Source organism: Salvelinus sp. IW2-2015, linkage group LG22 (genome assembly GCF_002910315.2).
Source record: "Salvelinus sp. IW2-2015 linkage group LG22, ASM291031v2, whole genome shotgun sequence".
Classification (NCBI taxonomy): Eukaryota; Metazoa; Chordata; class Actinopteri; order Salmoniformes; family Salmonidae; genus Salvelinus; species Salvelinus sp. IW2-2015.
The window spans coordinates 25686874-25709889 of NC_036862.1; the positions used below are offsets into that span (position 1 = coordinate 25686874).

General features: G+C 41.9%; 1 protein-coding gene across 1 annotated transcript in view; it reads right to left on the bottom strand.

Annotated features, from left to right (window-relative positions):
• LOC111949413 (neural cell adhesion molecule 1) overlaps positions 1-23016 on the bottom strand; it is a 125576-nt gene that overhangs the window by 8439 nt on the left and 94121 nt on the right. Inside the window, exons 10-17 of the mRNA XM_070434158.1 lie at positions 19795-19824; positions 17299-17449; positions 16810-16997; positions 16383-16479; positions 16076-16246; positions 15176-15304; positions 3108-3232; positions 1062-1242 (exon numbers count right to left, since the gene is read on the bottom strand). Coding sequence (XP_070290259.1) covers positions 1062-1242; positions 3108-3232; positions 15176-15304; positions 16076-16246; positions 16383-16479; positions 16810-16997; positions 17299-17449; positions 19795-19824 — 1072 coding nt within the window. The remainder of the gene's footprint in view (positions 1-1061; positions 1243-3107; positions 3233-15175; positions 15305-16075; positions 16247-16382; positions 16480-16809; positions 16998-17298; positions 17450-19794; positions 19825-23016) is intronic.

The following is a 23016-nucleotide window of genomic DNA, read 5'->3' on the forward strand; positions in this document are numbered from 1 at the left end:
ACTTCTATTTTGGTTTCTGATGGGGTACGACTGTTAAACTAAGCTCATGAGGCATTTATAAGTTATATTCTTCAAGAAGCAATTGGTATATATCATTAATTTATTAGTCAAAACATTTATGTAGCAACTAAGGATTCTAGCTTTAAAAAGCAAGTTAAAGCAAAAGCACAGCATGTGAGAGAGGACTACGCCACAAACCATGAGTAAGGAAACTGGGGGTTGAACGGTTGTGATTGGGACGCGTGTTTATCTGGGAGGTGAGTTAGAAGGGAAAGAACAAACAGGCGAAGTGAGGAGGAGGGATAAGTCCTGCTATGTTTCAGTAAAGCACTCTGCATCGCCTGAGGCCTGGCAGGGATTTGTTGCAACATAGCTGTGTAATGTTGCAACACAGGTGTCTGTGGGTGTCAGCAGTCAGTTTCAGCTAGCTAAGACCTGCTATGGAACAGGAATGCTGCTGCATCAGTTAAGGCCAAACTATGTAGAAACAGACTGCATCCACACACACGGACAAAGACCATCCATCAACATACTGTACCCATCACTGTAGCAGGATAGCCTTTGTCCATAGCGGAGGCAGCCTGTTGTAACACTGAGAAGGCAAACTCATACAGTGTGTCACACACAACTTCGGTGAAGGAGTTTAAATCTAACAGATTGGAAATTAGAAACAAATGGTGCGATGTATGCCAACATCACAAAAAATAAACTGTTAAAAACAAACTCTGGACATGGTCAAAAATAAGTGTTCGTTTGGGTGGTCCTCGCAGACAAAAATACCTTCTTCACATACCCTCTGGGACTAACGGTGGAGAGTTCTAGTTTTAACATTTCCTGCTGCACAGCGAACACCCACGAACAGCTCTGATCAACAGCTGGCTTGTTTTTCTATTTTCTTAATTTTGCCTGCTGAAAACATCTAGACGTGTAATTCTTATTAAGTGTACTGTCAGATTTATGTGGTTGTGAGAACAGAAAATGCTCCTGTTTGGGACATGATCGAGTTTGCTGCCTCAGCTGTGTGGTAGTGCCATTGTGAGTGCCCTGTGCACAGTGTGTACCTGGGATGGCAGCGGGTTCTGGAGAGGTTCTGAAGGTCAGGGTTCCAGGTTGGGACTTCCCCTGCTGGTTCTCTGCCACCACAAACACATCGTACTCTGTGTTCCACTCCAGTCCGCTCAGAACCACATACTCACTGCCACTGGGCAGCCGGATCTCTGGCTTCCAGTCGGTCTGACGCTTCTAAAGGACACACACAATCCATGGTCAACTTAATGATACAATACAGTACCTGACAGTCTCTTTTAGGAATGTATTCCTTGAAAGGACATGAGTACATGAGCATAATGTTTTTGCATATAAGAATGCACATTGTCTACAACTGTCTATGGTGCTTTGTACAGTGCCCCAAACCCACTGGTTTATAGCAGACTACTGTAGGTATTGTGAGTACTCACTGGTTTATAGCAGACTAGGTAGTAGCAATAATCACTGGTTTATAGCAGACTAGGTATAGTGAGTATTCACTGGTTTATAGCAGACTAGGTAGTAGCAGTACTCACTGGTTTATAGCAGACTAGGTAGGGTGAGTACTCACTGGTTCATAGCAGACTAGGTAGCGTGAGTACACACTGGTTTATAGCTGACTAGGTATTGTGAGTACTCGCTGGTTTATAGCGGACTAGTTAGTNTAGGATAGACCGTCCATCTACATACTGTACCCATCACTGTAGTAGGATAGACTGTCCATCTACATACTGTACCCATCACTGTAGTAGGATAGACCATCCATCTACATACTGTACCCATCACTGTAGTAGGATAGCTTTTGTCCATAGCGGAGGGAGCCTGTTGTAACACTGAGATAGCAAACTCATACAGAGTGTCACTCACAGCTTCGGTGTAGAAGTTTAATTCTAACAGATTCAAAATTGGAAACAAATTGTGCGATGTCTGTCATCATCACAAAAAATTAACTGTAAAAAACAAACTCTGGGCATGGTCAAAAAGAAGTGTTCGTTTGGGTGGTCCTCGCAGACAATACACTCTTCACATACCCTCTCAGACAGACAGTGGAGAGTTCTAGTTAGAAAGATTGAATATTTTCTGCTGCAGAGTGAACACCCACGAACAGCTCTGACCAACAGCTGGCTTGTTCTTCTATTTTCTTAATTTTGCCTGCTGAAAACATCTAGACGTGTAATTCCTATTAAGTGTACTGTCAGATATATGTGGTTGTGAGAACCAAAAAGGCTCCTGTTTGGGACATGTTTGAGTTTGCTGTCTCAGCTGTGTGTGGCAGTGCCAGTGTGAGTGCCCGGTGCATGGTGGGGTACCTGGGATGGCAGCGGGTTCTGGAGAGGTTCTGATGGTCAGGGTTCCAGGTTGGGACTTCCCCTGCTGGTTCTCTGCCACCACAAACACATTGTACTCCGTGTTCCACTCCAGTTCGCTCAGAACCACATACTCACTGCCACTGGGCAGCTGGATCTCTGGCTTCCAGTCGGCCTGGTGCTTCTAAAGGACACACAAAATAGGCCAAGGTCAACTTAATGATACAATACAGTACCTGACAGTCTCTTTTAGGAATGTATTCCTTGAAAGGGCATGGGTACATTAGCACACATTTTTTGCACATAAGAATGCACATTGTTTGTCTACAGCTGTCTACAGTGCCCCAAATCCACTGGTTTATAGCGAACTAGGTATTGTGAGTACTCACTGGTTTATAGCGGACTAGGTAGTAGCAGTACTCACTGGTTTATAGAGGACTAGGTAGTGTGAATACTCACTGGTTTTATAGAAGGACTAGGTAGTGGTGAAAATCACTGGTTATAGCGGACTAGGTAGTGTGAATACTCACTGGTTTATAGTCGGACTAGGTAGTTGAAAACTCACTGGTTTATAGCGGACTAGGTAGTAGCAGTACTCACTGGTTTATAGCGGACTAGGTAGTGTGAATACTCACTGGTTTATAGCGACTAGGTAGTAGCAGTACTCACTGGTTTATAGGCGGATAGGTAGTGTGAAAACTCACTGGTTTATAGCGGACTAGATAGTGTGAAAACTCACTGGTTTATAGCGGACTAGGTAGTGTGAATACTCACTGGTTTATAGCGGACTAGGTAGTGTGTGATCGGTGAGCCTCCATCGTCCTGCTTGAGCCAGTTGACTTTGAGGGAGTTGCCTTTTGTTTGGAGTGTTCCCTCCAGCTTAGGCGGTTCAGGTTCACCTAAACAGACACATCGGAGATATCAAGGTTAGTTAGTGAGCTGAAGCAGTCATTCAGAAGATGTAGAATGTGTTACGGCTGGTCAGCAGCTGCTGTGAAACCTTTAACCGGTTTCTCCTAAACCTGTTTCAAAGATGTGGAGAAAGCTGTTAATATTCTGTCCTAGTGTTCTCCAGATGGCACCATTCCTCCATACTGTTGTGCTAGAGGCACTTGTCTGCCTCTCCAACTAAAAGCTCTCATGAACAAGCTGTTAGACTACTGTGGAGTGCTAAAATGAAAGTAGTATTTAAACAGCAATTACACATGATTGGATCGGACCCAGCCACTAGAGGGGGGTGTTTGTGCACTGTAAACTACTTGAGAGGGACAAATGACAGTTAGTACAAAAAAGTTATTACAATGCGATAAATCAGTGAAATTGTTAGGATAAATCCCAAGTTATATTAGATCAGACAGGGAAGGAATACTTCCTTGCTAAAGGACTGTAACAGTTCCAGGGAGCTCCAATCAGTCCAGAGAAGGTGACTGGCTACATATGATGGGTTAACAAGACGGAAAATAAATGGGAAACGTTTGAATTGGTACATTTGGTATTTATGTTATGAATGACTCTCCAGTAAAATTAAGATTCTTCTTGTGAAAATTGGGACTGAAACGTTACCTTCTGCGGAGTTGACGACATCATCAGCACCATGCAAGCCACATGATGACAGTCACATGAAACGCACGCATGTGATTGGTTGAAAGGAAAGTGGAAACATGGACAGGAAAAACACAGTTATAAGACTTGAAGACAAAATGAAACAAAACAGAAACTGAAGAGGAACACAAAACAACAGTGAACTTTTGACTGAATAGACAAGCGGGGACAAATGACAGGCTTTCCTCAGAGAAACTATGACTTCTGCTACTGCAGCTTATATTCCAGATTTACAGTCATTTCAAATAAAATCACTTTCAAAATATGGTAATAAATGGAAAAGGCTACGTCCCAAACCATCCTTCTCCTGCAAGACAAAATGATTGACAGCATTGAAAAAGGGGACAGAAATACAGACGTATTCCTAATACTACATAGTATTGCCAATACTGATGGACACTGTAGTATCAGTTGTACATGTACAACCAACACATGACATGATAACACAATCATATTTGGGGAGAGTTAACAGTTGTTTTAGTAAATGACTATAGCTTCTTACTGTAGGTACTGTTCAGTAAGAAGAGCAGCAGGTAATAGGGGGTGTTCTAGGCTATTTGTCTTGGTATAACAGTGTCTAAGTCACATGCTAACTACTCCTAATAACGATCTACTCCCCAATAACCACATAACAAACCTGAGTCCTCAGTGAAAAAATGAAAAATGCCATCTAAGAAATCATATAAAAGAAGAGATATCAGGCAAAAACAAAGTCTTTACACATAGCTCGTCATTCTGTACAAATCTGTTATCTGCAATATAATATTCCTGCCGATGAAAGGTATTCAACTATTTAGGTTAGATTGATAAGAGAACAGAAAGGAAAATAAACATAAAGAAATATTTCATGACTGCCAAATCTCAATGGAAAAGATGCGGAAGGCAGAGCGACCATAAGCCACAGTAAATCCATTGACTGTATACATAAAACACTGGAGCGAGACTGTTTTGAAAACAAGTTCAAAGTTCAAACTAATATTCAGAGTGAGTGTGTATAATGATGAGGCACTTACTTGCGTAAGAATAACCTGAGCGGTCCAACAGAAAAACAGACGAGAAAAATGAATAAACAAAAAACTACACAACAAGAGTATGACACGAGAAAAACGAAAGAAACTAGCGAGGATTTGTGATAGCAGCATCAAACATAGCAAATAATAATCAGAATGTCCTCGGATACCAAACTATCAGTTCAACTCTACACATGCATAATATTCCTGAGTTAGTAAGGGGCAGACATTCCACTTCCAGTCACATGTCAAATCAAATTTGCAACCAGCAGGGGGCGATCAATGGTAAAGAGCGAGAGAGCAGGAGAGAGTGAGGGAGAGAGTTAAAACAAGGGTTGTTGTCATCCTAGCAGTGAGAATTCAAACCAATTGTGCAGTACAAGCCATTTTGAAGCACAGCATAGGGCAAATATGTCTGATCTAAAGGTTCTAAGCCAGTGCTGACCAATATGTCTATGGTGGAGCTGGCAAACAGGCTGTACAAACATGGCTGTTTGTTTTGATTCATTCTAATGGGGAGGTACAATGGGTGGTGGCAAGGTGAGGTAAAAGGGGTGTTGTGGAAGTGAGAAGGGAGGTGTGAAGTGTGTGTGTGTGTGTGTGTGTGTGTGTGTGTGTGTGTGTGTGTNGTAGCAGTACTCACTGGTTTATAGCGGACTAGGTAGTAGCAGTACTCACTGGTTTATAGCAGACTAGGTAGTAGCAGTACTCACTGGTTTATAGCGGACTAGGTAGTGTGTGATGGGTGAGCCTCCGTCGTCCTGCTTGATCCAGTTGACTTTGAGGGAGTTGCCTTTGGTTTGGGGTGTTCCCTCCAGCTTAGGCGGTTCAGGTTCCCCTAAACAGACACATCAGTGATATCAAGGTTAGTTGGTGAGCTGAAGTGGTCATTCTGAAGATGTAGAATGTATTACAGCTGGCCAGCAGCTGCTGTTAAACCTTTAACTGGTTTCTCCTAAACCTGTTTCAAAGATGCGAAGAAAACTGTTAATATTCTGTCCTAGTGTTCTCCAGATGGCACCATTCCTCCATACTGTTGTGCTAGAGGCACTTGTCTGCCTCTCCAACTAAAAGCCCTCATGAACAAGCTGTGAGACTACTGTGGAGTGCTAAAATGTAAGTAGCATTTATACAGCAATTACACATGATTGGTCAGGACACAGCCAGTAGGGGGGATGTTTGTACACTGTAAACTACTTGAGAGGGACAAATGAGGGTTAGTGCAAAAAAGGTATTACAATGTGATAAATCGGTGAAATTGTTGGGATAAATTCAAAGTTATATCAGAAGGTGTATTTGTTTGTTGAATGGATGAATAAATACGTTATTAGGATGAATAACTCCCATTACAATCTGTGAGAGTGATCGCCACTGAAACAAACATGCAGCACACTAAACAGGAAAAGTGGGAGTAGGGGGTACCATAACAAGGAAGTTAATTGAAACAAAATGTAAGACTATCAGAGCTAGTTTCAGGGAACTTGATTTAGATCTAAGTCAGTGGCCTAATGGTATTCAAAAAAATATGTAGAAGCCAATTTTACGTCACAAATGCCTTGCAAGTCAATAATTACTGATAGACAAGTTGGATGAAAAGTCCACGCTCATAGGAGAGGATGACATGCACTTCTGAGATCACAAACTTGCTTAGGATAAAATCATTTATGACAGGCTTCATATTTTAAACGTATTTGTTCGGTTGAAAAAAGGCCTGCTTCGTTCAAAGCAGGAAAGATTTTTTTAAGCACCACAAAATTAAATACATGGGATTTCTGCAGATATATACAGTAGCTAACACAAATTAGTTTTGTGGATAGAGAATCCAGTAAAATATATCACTGAGCTAACAACTCTGCAGGTCAGACAGGGAACATCATTCACAGTACTGAGAGGAGATACAGTAGGAACACTTCCTTGTTAAATAACTGTGACAGTCCAGGGCGCTCCAATCAGTCTAGACAGGTGAATGGCTACACATGATGGGTTAACAAGATGGAAAATACATGGAAATACATGGGACATTATTGAATTGGGACATTTAGTATTTATGTTATGAATGACTCCAGTAAAATTAAGATTCTTCTGATGAAAGTTGTGAACGAAAAGTTACCTTCTGCAGAGTGATGACATCATCAGCACCATGCAAGCCACATGATGACAGTCACATGAAACGCACGTGATTGGTTGAAAGGAAAGTGGAAACATAAAATATATAAAAATAGACAATGTAAACATGGACAGGAAAAACAGTTATAAGACTTGAAGACAAAATTAAACAAAACAGAAACTGAAGACTAACACAAAACAACAGTGAACTTTTGACAACACTGAAAACACAAGCAGTGACAAATGACAGGTTTTCCTCTGAGAGAAATGATGACTTCAGCTACTGTGGCTTATGCTCTAGATTTACAGTAATTTCAAATACAATAACTTTCAAAATATGGTAATAAATGGAAAAGGGTACATCCCAAACCATCCTTCTCCTGCAAGACAAAATGATTGACAACAGAGGAAACGCTGCGGTATTTCCAATAAAGACATACATATTGGAAATACTGACAGAAAACAGCAGCATTGAAAAAGGGGACAGAAATACAGACGTATTCCTAATACTACTTAGTATTGCCAATACTGACGGATATTGTAGTATCAGTTGTACATGTACAACCTACACATGACATGAAAACACAAGAATATTTGGGGAGAGTTAAGTTGTATCAGTAAATTACCATAGCTTCTTACTGTAGGTACTGTACAGTAAGAAGAGCAGCAGGTAATAGGGAGGGTCCTAGGCTATTTGTCTTGGTATAACAGTGTCTAAGTCAAATGCTAACTACTCATAATAACTATGATCTTTGGCCTAATCCCTAATAACCGCATAACAAACCTGAGTCCTCAGTGAAAAAATGAAAAATGCCATCTAAGAAATCATATAGAAGAAGAGATATTGGGCAAAAACAAAGGCTTCACAAATTGTTAGTATGTCCGTACAAATCTGATATCTGCAATATAATATTAGTGCAGATTAAAGGTATTAAACTATTTAGGTGAAATTGAGAGAACAGAAAGCAAAAGAAACATGAAACAATATTTCATGACTGCCAAATCTCAATGGAAAATGCAGAGGCAAATGAAAGCCACATGAAATCCACTGACTGTATAAATAGACTAGACTGTATAAATAGACTAGACCGGTTTACAACTGGAGACAGACTGTTTGCAAACACTTAGAAAGTTTGTCCAAAGTTCAAACTAATACTCAGAGTGAGTGTGTATGATGATGAGGCACTTACTTGCGTAAGAATAACCTGAGCGGTCCGACAGAAAAACAGATGAGAGAAAATGAATAAACAGAAAACTACACAACAAGACTGTGACAAAAAAGAAAGAAAATAAACTATCAAGGCTTTATGATAGCAGCATCAACCAATCAGAATGTCCTCAGATACCAAACGATCAGTTCAACTCTACATATGCAGGGCATGGCATAATATTCCTGAGTTAGGAGTGGGCAGACATTCCACTTCCAGTAACATTTACAACCAACAGGGGGCGATCAAGGGTAAGGACAGAGCAAGAAGGAGAGAAAGAGAGAGAGAAAGAGAGAGAGAGAGAAAGAAAGAGAACAAGGGTTGTCGTCATCATCCAAGCCAGTTGTGCAGTAAAAGCTTCTTCCTAGATTTACAAGCACAGCATAGGGCAAATATGTCTGATCTGAAGGTTCTAAGCCAGTGCTGACCAATATGTCTATGGTGGAGCTGACAAACAGACTGTATCAACAGGGCTGAATGTATTGATTCATTCTAATGAGGAAGTGCAATGGGTGGTGGCAAGGTGGTTGTTGGGGAGGTGAGAAGGGAGGTGTGAAGTGTGACTTACGGACAGGCTCTGTCTTGAAGACCACAGCGGGGCTAGTTTCACCCTCTCCCTTGCCGTTGATGGCTGACATCTTCACCTCATAGTTGGTCTCAGGCTTCAGGCCTATGATGGTAACTTCACTCAGAACTCCTGAGGATAAAAGTGAGAATTACAATTACTGACACATCCACAGCAAACTGCACTCAGACAGAAATATCCATTTCAAGTAACAGGGATGCAGTGATTACAGACAACAACATGAGCTTTTTTTCTCATTTGAGGGTAAATCCATCCAGCTAAATTATTATATAGGACGGATGTTTCATTTAAAAAAGGCCAATGAATGAGAAAAAGAAACATAAAGAAGCAAAGCACATTTCCTTTTTTTATCCCTCACATACTCTCTCTCTCTTTACCCTCGTAGCCCCCCCGTCCTGCCCCTGTACTCACCTCCTTGGACCTCATAGACCCTCTGCGCCCAGCTGCCCCTGCCCACAGTCTTCCATTCAGCCTGGTACCTGAGGACGGGTACACCCCCGGTGGCATCAGGCTCCTGGAACTCCACCCTGGCTGAGCTGGAGAACGGCTCCACCTCCCCGAGTGACGGGGCTGACGGGACATCTAGAGAGGAGAGGAATCACACAAAGATACTCATTAGAAAACTACAGTATATTTCATTCGATGACGACATTCAATATTAGATTCAAAATATAGAAGGATGACGATTTTGGATAATTAGCTACAGATTGTGATTGTGACTGACCAGCCTGAATGAGGAGGAACTCCTTGGATTCTGTGCCCATCTCATTGGAAGCAGTACAGTTGTAGCTCCCAAAGTCATTCTCAGACTCTGGGGTGACCTGGAACAGAGGAGAGAATCGATGCATGAAAGTGGGCAGCAAAGCATTACAAACACAAGGTGACTAAGATGCATGAGTCAGTTTGTTCCACTGTTGTTTGTCCATTAGAGATGCCTGTTTGTATTCCTCTGTCTCTGTGCTTCCCTCTACTGAATAATGAAAACACACTCAGTCTCTCCACTGGGGGAGAAACCTGCAAATACTAGCTGTCACACATTAAATCTTTATGACATGTAGAGTGTTCTTAATTCTGTGTGTGTATTCGTGTGTGTGTGTGTGTGCTCAACCATGTGTGTGTGCTCATGCATCCGTGTGTGTGTGTGTGTGTGTGCGCAGTATGCCTATGTGTATGTGAGTGTGTGTGTATTTGAGTGGGTCTCTACCTCCAGGTAGCTGGCTGTGGGGCTCTGGAAAACCTTGGCTTTGGTGACGTTAGCGTTGGGAAGCTGAAACCCGTCCCTCAGCCACAGCATGGACACGTCACTGGGGTGGGCCAGGACCTCACAGCTGATGTTAGCTGCATTTCCCTCCCAGGTATACACTGTCACTGAGCCCTGGATCTTAGGGGCATCTATGGAGGAATGAACCAGCAATGTGAATAAGAAACTGCTGTCTTTTGTCTTAAATATTTAAAAGAGTAGGTTTTGGCACAAACGTTGGAAGCTGCAGGCAGTAGGCCAGGCCTGATGAAGACTGAACATTAGAGACAGTGGTTGCGTCCTTATTCCCTATATAGTATACTACTTTTGGGACCCTATGGGCCCTGGCAAAAGTAGTGAACTATAGGGAATAGGACGCCATTTCAGACGCAGCCCTGTGACATGTAGAGCTCTTACAGCGGACTTCCAGGTAGGCGGGTTGAGAATCCACTCCGATGGCGTTGCGTGCAGAGCAGAGGTACTGGCCAGCGTCGGTGAACTTGGCGTACTTCAGCGTGAGGGAGGACACACGAGCATCACTCCTCACTACGACGTTCCCATCCAGACTCTATAGGGCAGGAAATCACAGGGTAGCAAGCAACAAAGGACCTCTGTTTGCAGTACATCAATGTTAACCTCATACCCCATTGTGATCCATGCATTATTGAGAACCCATACATTATAACACTCTGTAGTTATATCATAGTAACACTGAACTCTGAGCCTGGAGACAAACCATTGTAGCATTGAGTGCTTTTCCTATGGCTGTACATTCAAAAGGTGATGACACTACACATGGCCTGCCCTTACGAGAGAGACAGAGTTACTGTAGAGAAAGATCACAACCCTCTGTATTGTATAGTAGAGATGTGTACAGTAGCAGAGCACAACACTAATGGTTCAAGAAGCTGTATGGATGGAGCCATCAAGAGCTTTTCACACAATGGCTGTAGAGTGAGGTGGCTGAAATCAGATACTGCAGGCTATTTAGGTCTCAGCATGTTAAATGCTACTGGTGTATAGTAGTGGTTCCTGTGGACAGGATAACATGCCTAGATTGCACTTTTACACACAGCCTGCTGAGTGGTTCACTTTATCGTGTGAAATTCAACTAGACATTAATAATATATTGACATACTAAGTGTTGAATTATTTGTGTTCCCCAACAGCAACATACTGTCTGATGTATAGTTCATACATCTACTGTATACATATTATAGGGCAGGCATTCTAGTACTGTACAAAACCCGTGGTTGATTCATGAAATGTCCACTCACTAAAATGATTCTATTCCTCAGAATGAACTAGCTACCTAGTCAGAGCAGTGCAAACTGTCACTGTCTCTGTAACTCTAAAGCAACACCATGCTGACTAAATTCAATAAGGGTTAAGACTCAAGCTTCAGAAGTAGAACCAAAGCATGTGAAATGGGGAAGAGGGCAAAAACATAGTGTGCCGATACATACAAGACCATGCCAATTAAAACTAGAGCAGAAACCCTGCTAATGGCTAATAGGATTGATGTTCGTCTCAAGATACACTACTTTAATTCATTAACGCCAGATACACAAGGTCTAAATAAACATTAATGTACGTAACCTGGCGTCGGGGTCGGCTACTCTTGTTGTTGTTGTTGACACTGAACAGTCTGGGTCGGCTACTCTTGTTGTTGTTGTTGACACTGAACAGTCTGGGTCTGCTACTCTTGTTGTTGACACTGAACAGTCTGGGTCTGCTACTCTTGTTGTTGACACTGAACAGTCTGGGTCGGCTACTCTTGTTGTTGTTGTTGACACTGAACAGTCTGGGTCTGCTACTCTTGTTGTTGACACTGAANGTAGCAGTACTCACTGGTTTATAGCGGACTAGGTAGTAGCAGTACTCACTGGTTTATAGCAGACTAGGTAGTAGCAGTACTCACTGGTTTATAGCGGACTAGGTAGTGTGTGATGGGTGAGCCTCCGTCGTCCTGCTTGATCCAGTTGACTTTGAGGGAGTTGCCTTTGGTTTGGGGTGTTCCCTCCAGCTTAGGCGGTTCAGGTTCCCCTAAACAGACACATCAGTGATATCAAGGTTAGTTGGTGAGCTGAAGTGGTCATTCTGAAGATGTAGAATGTATTACAGCTGGCCAGCAGCTGCTGTTAAACCTTTAACTGGTTTCTCCTAAACCTGTTTCAAAGATGCGAAGAAAACTGTTAATATTCTGTCCTAGTGTTCTCCAGATGGCACCATTCCTCCATACTGTTGTGCTAGAGGCACTTGTCTGCCTCTCCAACTAAAAGCCCTCATGAACAAGCTGTGAGACTACTGTGGAGTGCTAAAATGTAAGTAGCATTTATACAGCAATTACACATGATTGGTCAGGACACAGCCAGTAGGGGGGATGTTTGTACACTGTAAACTACTTGAGAGGGACAAATGAGGGTTAGTGCAAAAAAGGTATTACAATGTGATAAATCGGTGAAATTGTTGGGATAAATTCAAAGTTATATCAGAAGGTGTATTTGTTTGTTGAATGGATGAATAAATACGTTATTAGGATGAATAACTCCCATTACAATCTGTGAGAGTGATCGCCACTGAAACAAACATGCAGCACACTAAACAGGAAAAGTGGGAGTAGGGGGTACCATAACAAGGAAGTTAATTGAAACAAAATGTAAGACTATCAGAGCTAGTTTCAGGGAACTTGATTTAGATCTAAGTCAGTGGCCTAATGGTATTCAAAAAAATATGTAGAAGCCAATTTTACGTCACAAATGCCTTGCAAGTCAATAATTACTGATAGACAAGTTGGATGAAAAGTCCACGCTCATAGGAGAGGATGACATGCACTTCTGAGATCACAAACTTGCTTAGGATAAAATCATTTATGACAGGCTTCATATTTTAAACGTATTTGTTCGGTTGAAAAAAGGCCTGCTTCGTTCAAAGCAGGAAAGATTTTTTTAAGCACCACAAAATTAAATACATGGGATTTCTGCAGATATATACAGTAGCTAACACAAATTAGTTTTGTGGATAGAGAATCCAGTAAAATATATCACTGAGCTAACAACTCTGCAGGTCAGACAGGGAACATCATTCACAGTACTGAGAGGAGATACAGTAGGAACACTTCCTTGTTAAATAACTGTGACAGTCCAGGGCGCTCCAATCAGTCTAGACAGGTGAATGGCTACACATGATGGGTTAACAAGATGGAAAATACATGGAAATACATGGGACATTATTGAATTGGGACATTTAGTATTTATGTTATGAATGACTCCAGTAAAATTAAGATTCTTCTGATGAAAGTTGTGAACGAAAAGTTACCTTCTGCAGAGTGATGACATCATCAGCACCATGCAAGCCACATGATGACAGTCACATGAAACGCACGTGATTGGTTGAAAGGAAAGTGGAAACATAAAATATATAAAAATAGACAATGTAAACATGGACAGGAAAAACAGTTATAAGACTTGAAGACAAAATTAAACAAAACAGAAACTGAAGACTAACACAAAACAACAGTGAACTTTTGACAACACTGAAAACACAAGCAGTGACAAATGACAGGTTTTCCTCTGAGAGAAATGATGACTTCAGCTACTGTGGCTTATGCTCTAGATTTACAGTAATTTCAAATACAATAACTTTCAAAATATGGTAATAAATGGAAAAGGGTACATCCCAAACCATCCTTCTCCTGCAAGACAAAATGATTGACAACAGAGGAAACGCTGCGGTATTTCCAATAAAGACATACATATTGGAAATACTGACAGAAAACAGCAGCATTGAAAAAGGGGACAGAAATACAGACGTATTCCTAATACTACTTAGTATTGCCAATACTGACGGATATTGTAGTATCAGTTGTACATGTACAACCTACACATGACATGAAAACACAAGAATATTTGGGGAGAGTTAAGTTGTATCAGTAAATTACCATAGCTTCTTACTGTAGGTACTGTACAGTAAGAAGAGCAGCAGGTAATAGGGAGGGTCCTAGGCTATTTGTCTTGGTATAACAGTGTCTAAGTCAAATGCTAACTACTCATAATAACTATGATCTTTGGCCTAATCCCTAATAACCGCATAACAAACCTGAGTCCTCAGTGAAAAAATGAAAAATGCCATCTAAGAAATCATATAGAAGAAGAGATATTGGGCAAAAACAAAGGCTTCACAAATTGTTAGTATGTCCGTACAAATCTGATATCTGCAATATAATATTAGTGCAGATTAAAGGTATTAAACTATTTAGGTGAAATTGAGAGAACAGAAAGCAAAAGAAACATGAAACAATATTTCATGACTGCCAAATCTCAATGGAAAATGCAGAGGCAAATGAAAGCCACATGAAATCCACTGACTGTATAAATAGACTAGACTGTATAAATAGACTAGACCGGTTTACAACTGGAGACAGACTGTTTGCAAACACTTAGAAAGTTTGTCCAAAGTTCAAACTAATACTCAGAGTGAGTGTGTATGATGATGAGGCACTTACTTGCGTAAGAATAACCTGAGCGGTCCGACAGAAAAACAGATGAGAGAAAATGAATAAACAGAAAACTACACAACAAGACTGTGACAAAAAAGAAAGAAAATAAACTATCAAGGCTTTATGATAGCAGCATCAACCAATCAGAATGTCCTCAGATACCAAACGATCAGTTCAACTCTACATATGCAGGGCATGGCATAATATTCCTGAGTTAGGAGTGGGCAGACATTCCACTTCCAGTAACATTTACAACCAACAGGGGGCGATCAAGGGTAAGGACAGAGCAAGAAGGAGAGAAAGAGAGAGAGAAAGAGAGAGAGAGAGAAAGAAAGAGAACAAGGGTTGTCGTCATCATCCAAGCCAGTTGTGCAGTAAAAGCTTCTTCCTAGATTTACAAGCACAGCATAGGGCAAATATGTCTGATCTGAAGGTTCTAAGCCAGTGCTGACCAATATGTCTATGGTGGAGCTGACAAACAGACTGTATCAACAGGGCTGAATGTATTGATTCATTCTAATGAGGAAGTGCAATGGGTGGTGGCAAGGTGGTTGTTGGGGAGGTGAGAAGGGAGGTGTGAAGTGTGACTTACGGACAGGCTCTGTCTTGAAGACCACAGCGGGGCTAGTTTCACCCTCTCCCTTGCCGTTGATGGCTGACATCTTCACCTCATAGTTGGTCTCAGGCTTCAGGCCTGTGATGGTTACTTCACTCAGAGCTCCTGAGGATACAATTGAGAAGTACAAATACTGATACATCCACAACAGACTCTGCATTCAGACAGAAATTGTCAGAGACGCCAGTCACCCAAGTCATAAACTGTTTTCTCTGCTACCGCACGGCAAACGGTACCGGAGTGCCAAGTCTAGGACCAAAAGGCTCCTTAACAGCTTCTACCTCCAAGCCATAAGACTGCTGAACAATTAATCAAATGGCTACCGGACTATTTACATTGACCCCCCCTTCCCCTCCATTTGTTTTGTACACTGCTGCTACTCGCTGTTTATTATCTGTTCATAGTCACTTCACCCCTACCAACATGTACAAATTACCTCGACTAACCTGTACCCCCACACATTGACTCGGTATCGGTACACCCCTGTATATAGCCTCGTTCTTGTTATTTTATTGTGTTACCTTTTATTATTTTTTACTTTAGTTTATTTGGTAAATATTTTCTTAACTTTTCTTGAACTGCACTGCTGGTTAAGGGCTTGTAAGCATTTCACGGTAAGGTCTACATTTGTTGTATTCGGCGCATGTGACAAATAAAGTTTGATTTGATTTGACAAGTAACAAGGATGCAATTATTACAGACAACATTTTATTTTATTCTCATTTGAGGGTAAATCAAACCAGCTGAATTATGATATTGGATGGATGTTTCATTAAAAAAGGCCAATGTTTGAGAAAAATAAACATTTCATTTTGTTATCTCCTGACATACTCTCTCTCTTTATCCTTGTAGGCCCCGCCCTGCCCCTGTACTCACCTCCTTGGACGTCATAGACCCTCTGCACCCAGCTGCCCCTGCCCACAGTCTTCCACTCGGCCCGGTACCGGAGGACGGGTACACCCCCGGTGGCGTCAGGCTCCTGGAACTCCACCCTGGCTGAGCTGGAGAACGGCTCCACCTCCCCGAGGGATGGGGCTGACGGGACATCTAGAGAGAAGAGGAATCACACGTAAAGGTACTCATTTAAGAACTACAGTATATTTAATTTGATGCCAACATTAAATATTAGATTCACAATATGATGATTTTGGATAATTAGCTACAGATTGTGATTATGACTGACCAGCCTGAATGAGGAGGAACTCCTTGGATTCTGTGCCCATCTCATTGGCAGCAGTACAGTTGTAGCTCCCAAAGTCATTCTCAGACTCTGGAGTGACCTGGAACAGAGGAGAGAATCAATGCATGAAAGAAACTCAGGGCAGCAAAGCATTACAAACATAAGGTGACTAGATGCTTGAGTCAGTTTGTTCCTCTGTTGTTTGTCCATTAGAGATGCCTATTTTAGTCCTCTGTCTCTGTGCTTCCCTCTACTGAATAATGAAAACACACTCAGTCTCCCCACAATGGAACTGGGGGAGAACCCTGCAAATACTAGCTGTCACACATMAAATCTTTATGACATGTGGAGTGTTCTTAATTTAGTGTGTGTGTGTATTCGTGTGTGTCTGTGTGCTCATGCATGTGTGTGTGTATCTGCGGGTCTCTACCTCCAGGTAGCTGGCTGTGGGACTCTGGAAAACCTTGGCTTTGGTGACGTTAGCGTTGGGAAGCTGAAACCCGTCCCTCAGCCACAGCATGGACACATCACTGGGGTGGGCCAGGACCTCACAGCTGATGTTAGCTGCATTCCCCTCCCAGGTATACACTGTCACTGAGCCCTGGATCTTAGGAGCATCTATGGAGGAATGAGCCAGCAACGTGAATAAGAGATTTCTGTCTTTTCTCTTAAATATTTAAAAGAGTAGGCTTTGGCACAAACATTAGAAGCTGCAGGTAGTATGCCAGCCGGGCCTGACTAAGACTTTAAGCACTAGAGAAAGTGGTTGTGTCCTTACTCCCTATATAGTGCACTACTTTTGGGAACCTATGGGCCCTGGCAAAAGTAGTGAACTATAGGGTGTAGGGCTATGGTCAAAAACTGTATAGGGAATAGGATGCCATTTCAGAGGCAGCCTTGTGACATGTGGAGTTCTTACAGCGGACTTCCAGGTAGGCGGGTTGAGAATCCACTCCGATGGCGTTGCGTGCAGAGCAGAGGTACTGGCCAGCGTCGGTGAAATTGGCGTACTTCAGCGTGAGGGAGGACACACGAGCATCACTCCTCACTACGACGTTCCCATCCAGACTCTATAGGGCAGGAAATCACAGGGTAGCGAGCAACAAAAGGACCTCTGTTTGCAGTACATCAATGTTAACCTCATATCCCATTGTGATCCATGCATTATTGAGAACCCATACATTATAACACTCTGTAGTTTTATCATAGTAATATTGAACTCTGAGCCTGGAGACAAACCATTGTAGCATTGAGTGCTTTTCCTATGGCTGTAACAGCAAAAGGTGATGACACTACACACTTAAGAGAGACAGAGATACAGTAAAGTAAAGCTCAAAACCCTCTGTATTGTACAGTAGAGATGTGTACAGTAGCAGAGCACATCAATAATGGTAGAAGAAGCTGTATGGATGGAGCCATCAAGAGCTTTTCACACAATGGCTGTAGAGTGAGGTGGCTGAAATCAGTTACAGCAGGCTATTTAGGTCTCAGCCTGTTAAACGCTACTAGTGTATAGTAGTGGTTCCTATGGACAGGATAACATGCCTAGCTTGCTCTTTTACACACAGTCTGCTGTGTGGTTCACTTTATCGTGTGAAATTCAGTGTTGAATTGTTCAGTATTGAATTATTTGTGTACTTTCCCCAACAGCAACATACTGTCTGATGTACAGTTTATACATCTACTGTATACATATTATAGGGAAGGCATTCTAGACCCCAAGTTGATCCATGAAATGAATGTACAGTACATCAACTCATTGAGGTGCTTCTATTCCGTAGAATGAACTAGCTACCTAGTCAGTGGAATGCCAACTGGGAATTGTCTCTGTAATTCTAAACTAAAGCAACACCATGCTGACTAAATTAAATGGTGGTTAAGACTCCAGCTTCAGAAGTAGAACCAAAGCATGTGACATAGGGAAGAGGACAAGAACACAGTGTGCCTATACATTCAAGACCTTGCCAATTAAAACTATAGCAGAAACCCTGCTAATAGCTAACAGGATTGACGTTTGTCTCAAGATACACTACCTGACTTCATTAACACCAGATTCACAAGGTCTAAATAAACAGCCGTGTACGTAACCTTTAGCGTCGGGGTCGGCTATTCTTGTTGTTGACACTGAACAGTCTGGGTCTGGAACTCTCACGCCAGTCCAAACCACTGTTAACTCATGTTAGGTGTCGTAGAAGAGTTGAACTTCTAGGGACCTCTGCATTTTATTTTGCATGGCTTTGAAGTTCAACACCCACACATTGTATGTGAACCATCTCATGAATGCCTCTGTGTTGTTCAATTAGCTACAGTATGGACCAGTCTGGGGGACAAACTAAGGCTGTGGCTCAAATAGCACCCTATTCCCTACATAGTGAACTATTTCTGACCAGAGCCCTATAGACCCTGGTCAAAAGTAGTGCACTACATAGGGGATATGTTGCGATTTGGGAAACTAACTAAGAGAGGAGTAGCGCTCATTAGTTCTGTATTCAAACTCAACAGAAGCAGCATGTCTGGGGCATTAAGTATGCCTGAGGAAACGTTTACATAACACAGACACAGCAGTCAGTCCCCTTTTCATTCCAACCCCATCCGCCTCCTCCACCTCCTCTCTCCATCCCCCCACCTTCTCCAAACACTGACAGGGATAATTACATCAGAGCTGAAAGGGTGGCCAGAGAGTGTGACTGTGTCCCGCCAGCCTTGTGCTGCACTCACATATGCCACCCCTTATGTACAGGCAGGTCCTATTGTGGTTCTTGATGAAGAAATATAGACCAGGCACATTAATACAATCATGATGTAGTGTAGATAGAACATTCAGTTCCCTGTTTTTGGGCTGTATTGTAAGGTCAAAGAGGGTCAACTACAGCTCCTCATCGTGGCCAAAGACTGGACAACCACATGGCAGACCAGACCATGATATACAATCTCATTTTGTCCAGAGGAAGAGCATTTCCTTCTGTTCATATGCAACGTGAGAACATAGATTCATTAAAGTTTCATAACTATGGTTTTCAACAACAGAGAGTTTATTAATAATGCAGGGTGGTGGTGCCTATTGGAAACATCAAGCAATTTTTGCTTAGCTAGATCATTTGTGCACCCTAGACCTTATTCCCTGGAAAGAACGGGAACAAACATCCTTCACCAGTTGTCTGATACCTGGCTACAAAATGGATGAGCTCGAAAAAGAACATTCAGGTCTCAAGGATCATTTTTCAGCCTGATGGTTCACAGAGCGAAGCCACTCTAACAAACCAGAGAGGGCGGATAAGAGTTTCTCCATCAGTTTCCATGACTACAGCAACAATAGAAAACAGTGTTGAAGAGAATTCAATATAGTGAAAGAGGATGCATGGGCAGGGTATATGGTAGATAGTGATGGGTATTGGGTACACTATAGAAGCTATACCTTGTGTTGCTCGGGCCGAGTCCAAGAGGCCTGTAGAGGACACAGACAGAATAGAACAACAACAAAAAAGCAAAGCAATCCTTGGACAGGAATCCTTATCTAGTACCTCACAGATGGAACAAAGAACACTGCACAAGCATGCAACTGTACAACACTGCCCCACTCCTGTACAGAACGTTGACCTGCTGTAGTCCAGTGAAATGGGCTAATGCTAAAACTATAACCCAAGCACGCCATTCCATTGTTTTTGACACAATTAGACTCATCAACCTTTACGCTCCTCAGTAGTATTAAACTACTCAGCATTAACCTATAAATAGCCTAGCCAGCGAGCTAAACAGGTTTTAATGACGTCATTTCAACCCATTTAGCCTGCTGGGTACATGTTCATGTGTAAAGAATAGACATAACATTGGAGTTAGCTAGCATGGAGGGATGCTGAAAGAAAGAAAAATCATAGAAACATTTCTCCATATATCATCTTCAAAATCAAATTATTAAGAATTGTTTTCATGAGTATGAATCATAATGAATCCACATTTAATATGAAGTTATATAATCAACACAACATTTAACACTTAATTCAGTCCAACAAAAGATAGTTAAACGTGATTTTAAAAAGTATTGTCCACCTCTGAAATACATATACTTACAGAGGATTTATTTTCTCTGAATTCTGCCATAATACATATTATAAAATGCATGCTTTATGGGTTTCCTAATGTTAAGGAGAAACAAGAGGCATGAAGGAGAGATGATTGATAATGGACAACGACGTAGTGATGAATGGAATGGAGTATGGAAGCCAGACGACAAGCAAAATGGTAAACAGCTTTCCATCAGATGCAGAAAATAACCAAGTGTCCCATCTGCTGAAACGTACTGCAGGCAAAAAGGCCCAGAACTCAATTCATTATTAATACAGTCAATCTTAACATTCCTTCCAGACCATCCTCTCTCGTTTAGAGCTGGACGCCTTCCAATCACTCACAGATGAGTGAATAATGAGTGAATTCATCTGGATTCTATCTTTAATAAGGGCTAACCTATACCACTGTAGACTCACTGCCTGTCACAGAGAAACACAACACACACATCTGTCAAGAGACTAGTTAACAGTGGGAAAGCTTCAGTCACACTGCAGGGCAGAACCACACACATTAACAGACCAGACTAATAATATGTCAAGTAAAAGATCCTGAGTGAAGACTCATCCTAAGTAGGGAGGGGTGTACTGTATATTGAGCTATGGCATGTAGCTAAGGTAGATAGTGAATGTATTAACAACAAGAGTAGAGTCCGCCCTGGACTGGTTATATGATATTAGTTTTCTTTACGGTCCACTGGGGTGTGGCGAGACAGGAGAGACACACATAGCAAGACAGGCACATTTAACACCTGATGTCAGAAAAGCAGTCAGGGACCAGACCCCACAGTGCAGAGGAGGAGCTGCTGCTCAATTAGCTCCGTAATACCGGTGCTGCTGCTCATTATTACAGGACGCATAACTAACAGCACCCCTGGTCGTGGCTGGTCTGACACAGAATTGTGAGGTATGGAATTGAGTTGACACATCACTGTCAGACCCATGTTTTATGTTTGTTTAAACAATGGGACATGGACCAAAAGCAAATTACTAGCTGATGGTGAGAGCTGTAAACACCATGGCATCTAATCAGTTTAGTGCAAACCAGCACTAAATAACATCCCCCCCAGACAAATCTAATTTCCAAGCAGCGCTCCTCATCCCCTTGGTAAGCAGTGAGCAGCGAGCGTCTCTCTCTCAGCTGTGATGTATGATCACATCACTGAAGGTGGGGGAGGGGGGAAGAAGAGAGGCACTGTTGTAGAGGAGATTCTACAGAAGAAACACTCACATAACTATCTCACCCAGCACCACACAAAAGGCATCCTCTCTATAGTCATAAACAGCCCAACAGTAGGGTATGGTTACAGGACTGGGCTGGCCTGGGGAAGTGTTTTTTTATTCATCCTGACTGGCATCAGTTAGGAAGCTCTCCATCATGTATCCTGGCTAGCAGCATTCCAACTGTCATACCATAAGAACAAACTGCCAATCAATGTCCAGAGAACCACATTGTACCACCACTAACGTTTCAGTTCCTTGCTCAGAACATATGAAAGCTGGTGGTTCCTTTTAACATGAGTCTTCAATATTCCTAGGTAAGAAGTTTTAGGTTGTAGTTATTATAGGAATTATAGGACTATTTCTCTCTATACGATTTGTATTTCATATACCTTTGACTATGCTTGAAGCATTGCGAAGAGCTGCTGGCAAAACGCACGAAAGTGCTGTTTGAATGAATGCTTACGAGCCTGCTGGTGCCTACCATCGCTCAGTCAGACTGCTCTATCAAATCATAGACTTAATTATAACATAATAACACACAGAAATACGGGCCTTAGGTCATTAATATGGTCAAATCCGGAAACTATCATCTCGAAAACAAAACGTTTATTCTTTCAGTGAAATACGGAACCGTTCCGTATTTTATCTAACGGGTGGCATCCATAAGTCTAAATATTCCTGTTACATTGCACAACCTTCAATGTTATGTCATAATTACGTAAAATTCTGGCAAATTAGTTCGCAACGAGCCAGGCGGCCCAAACTGTTGCATATACCCTGACTCTGCGTGCAATGAACGCAAGAGAAGTGACACAATTTCACCTGGTTAATATTGCCAGCTAACCTGGATTTTTTTTAGCTAAATATGCAGTTTTAAAAATATATACTTCTGTGTATTGATTTTAAGAAAGGCATTGATGTTTATGGTTAGGTACAGTCGTGCAACGATTGTGCTTTTTTTTTTCCGCAAATGCGCTTTTGTTAAATCATCCCGTTTGGCGAAGTTGGCTGTCTTTGTTAGGAAGAAATCGTCTTCACACAGTTTGCAACGAGCCTGGCGGCCCAAACTGCTGCATATACCCTGACTCCGTTGCAAGAGAAGTGACACAGTTTTCCTAGTTAAAAGAAATTCATGTTAGCAATATTAACTAAATATTTAAGGAAGGCATTGATGTTTATGGTTAGGTACACGTTGGAGCAACGACAGTCCTTTTTTGTGAATGCGCACAGCATCGATTATATGCAACGCAGGTCACGCTAGATAAACTAGTAATATCATCAACCATGTGTAGTTAACTAGTGATTATGATTGATTGATTGTTTTTTATAAGATAAGTTTAATGCTAGCTAGC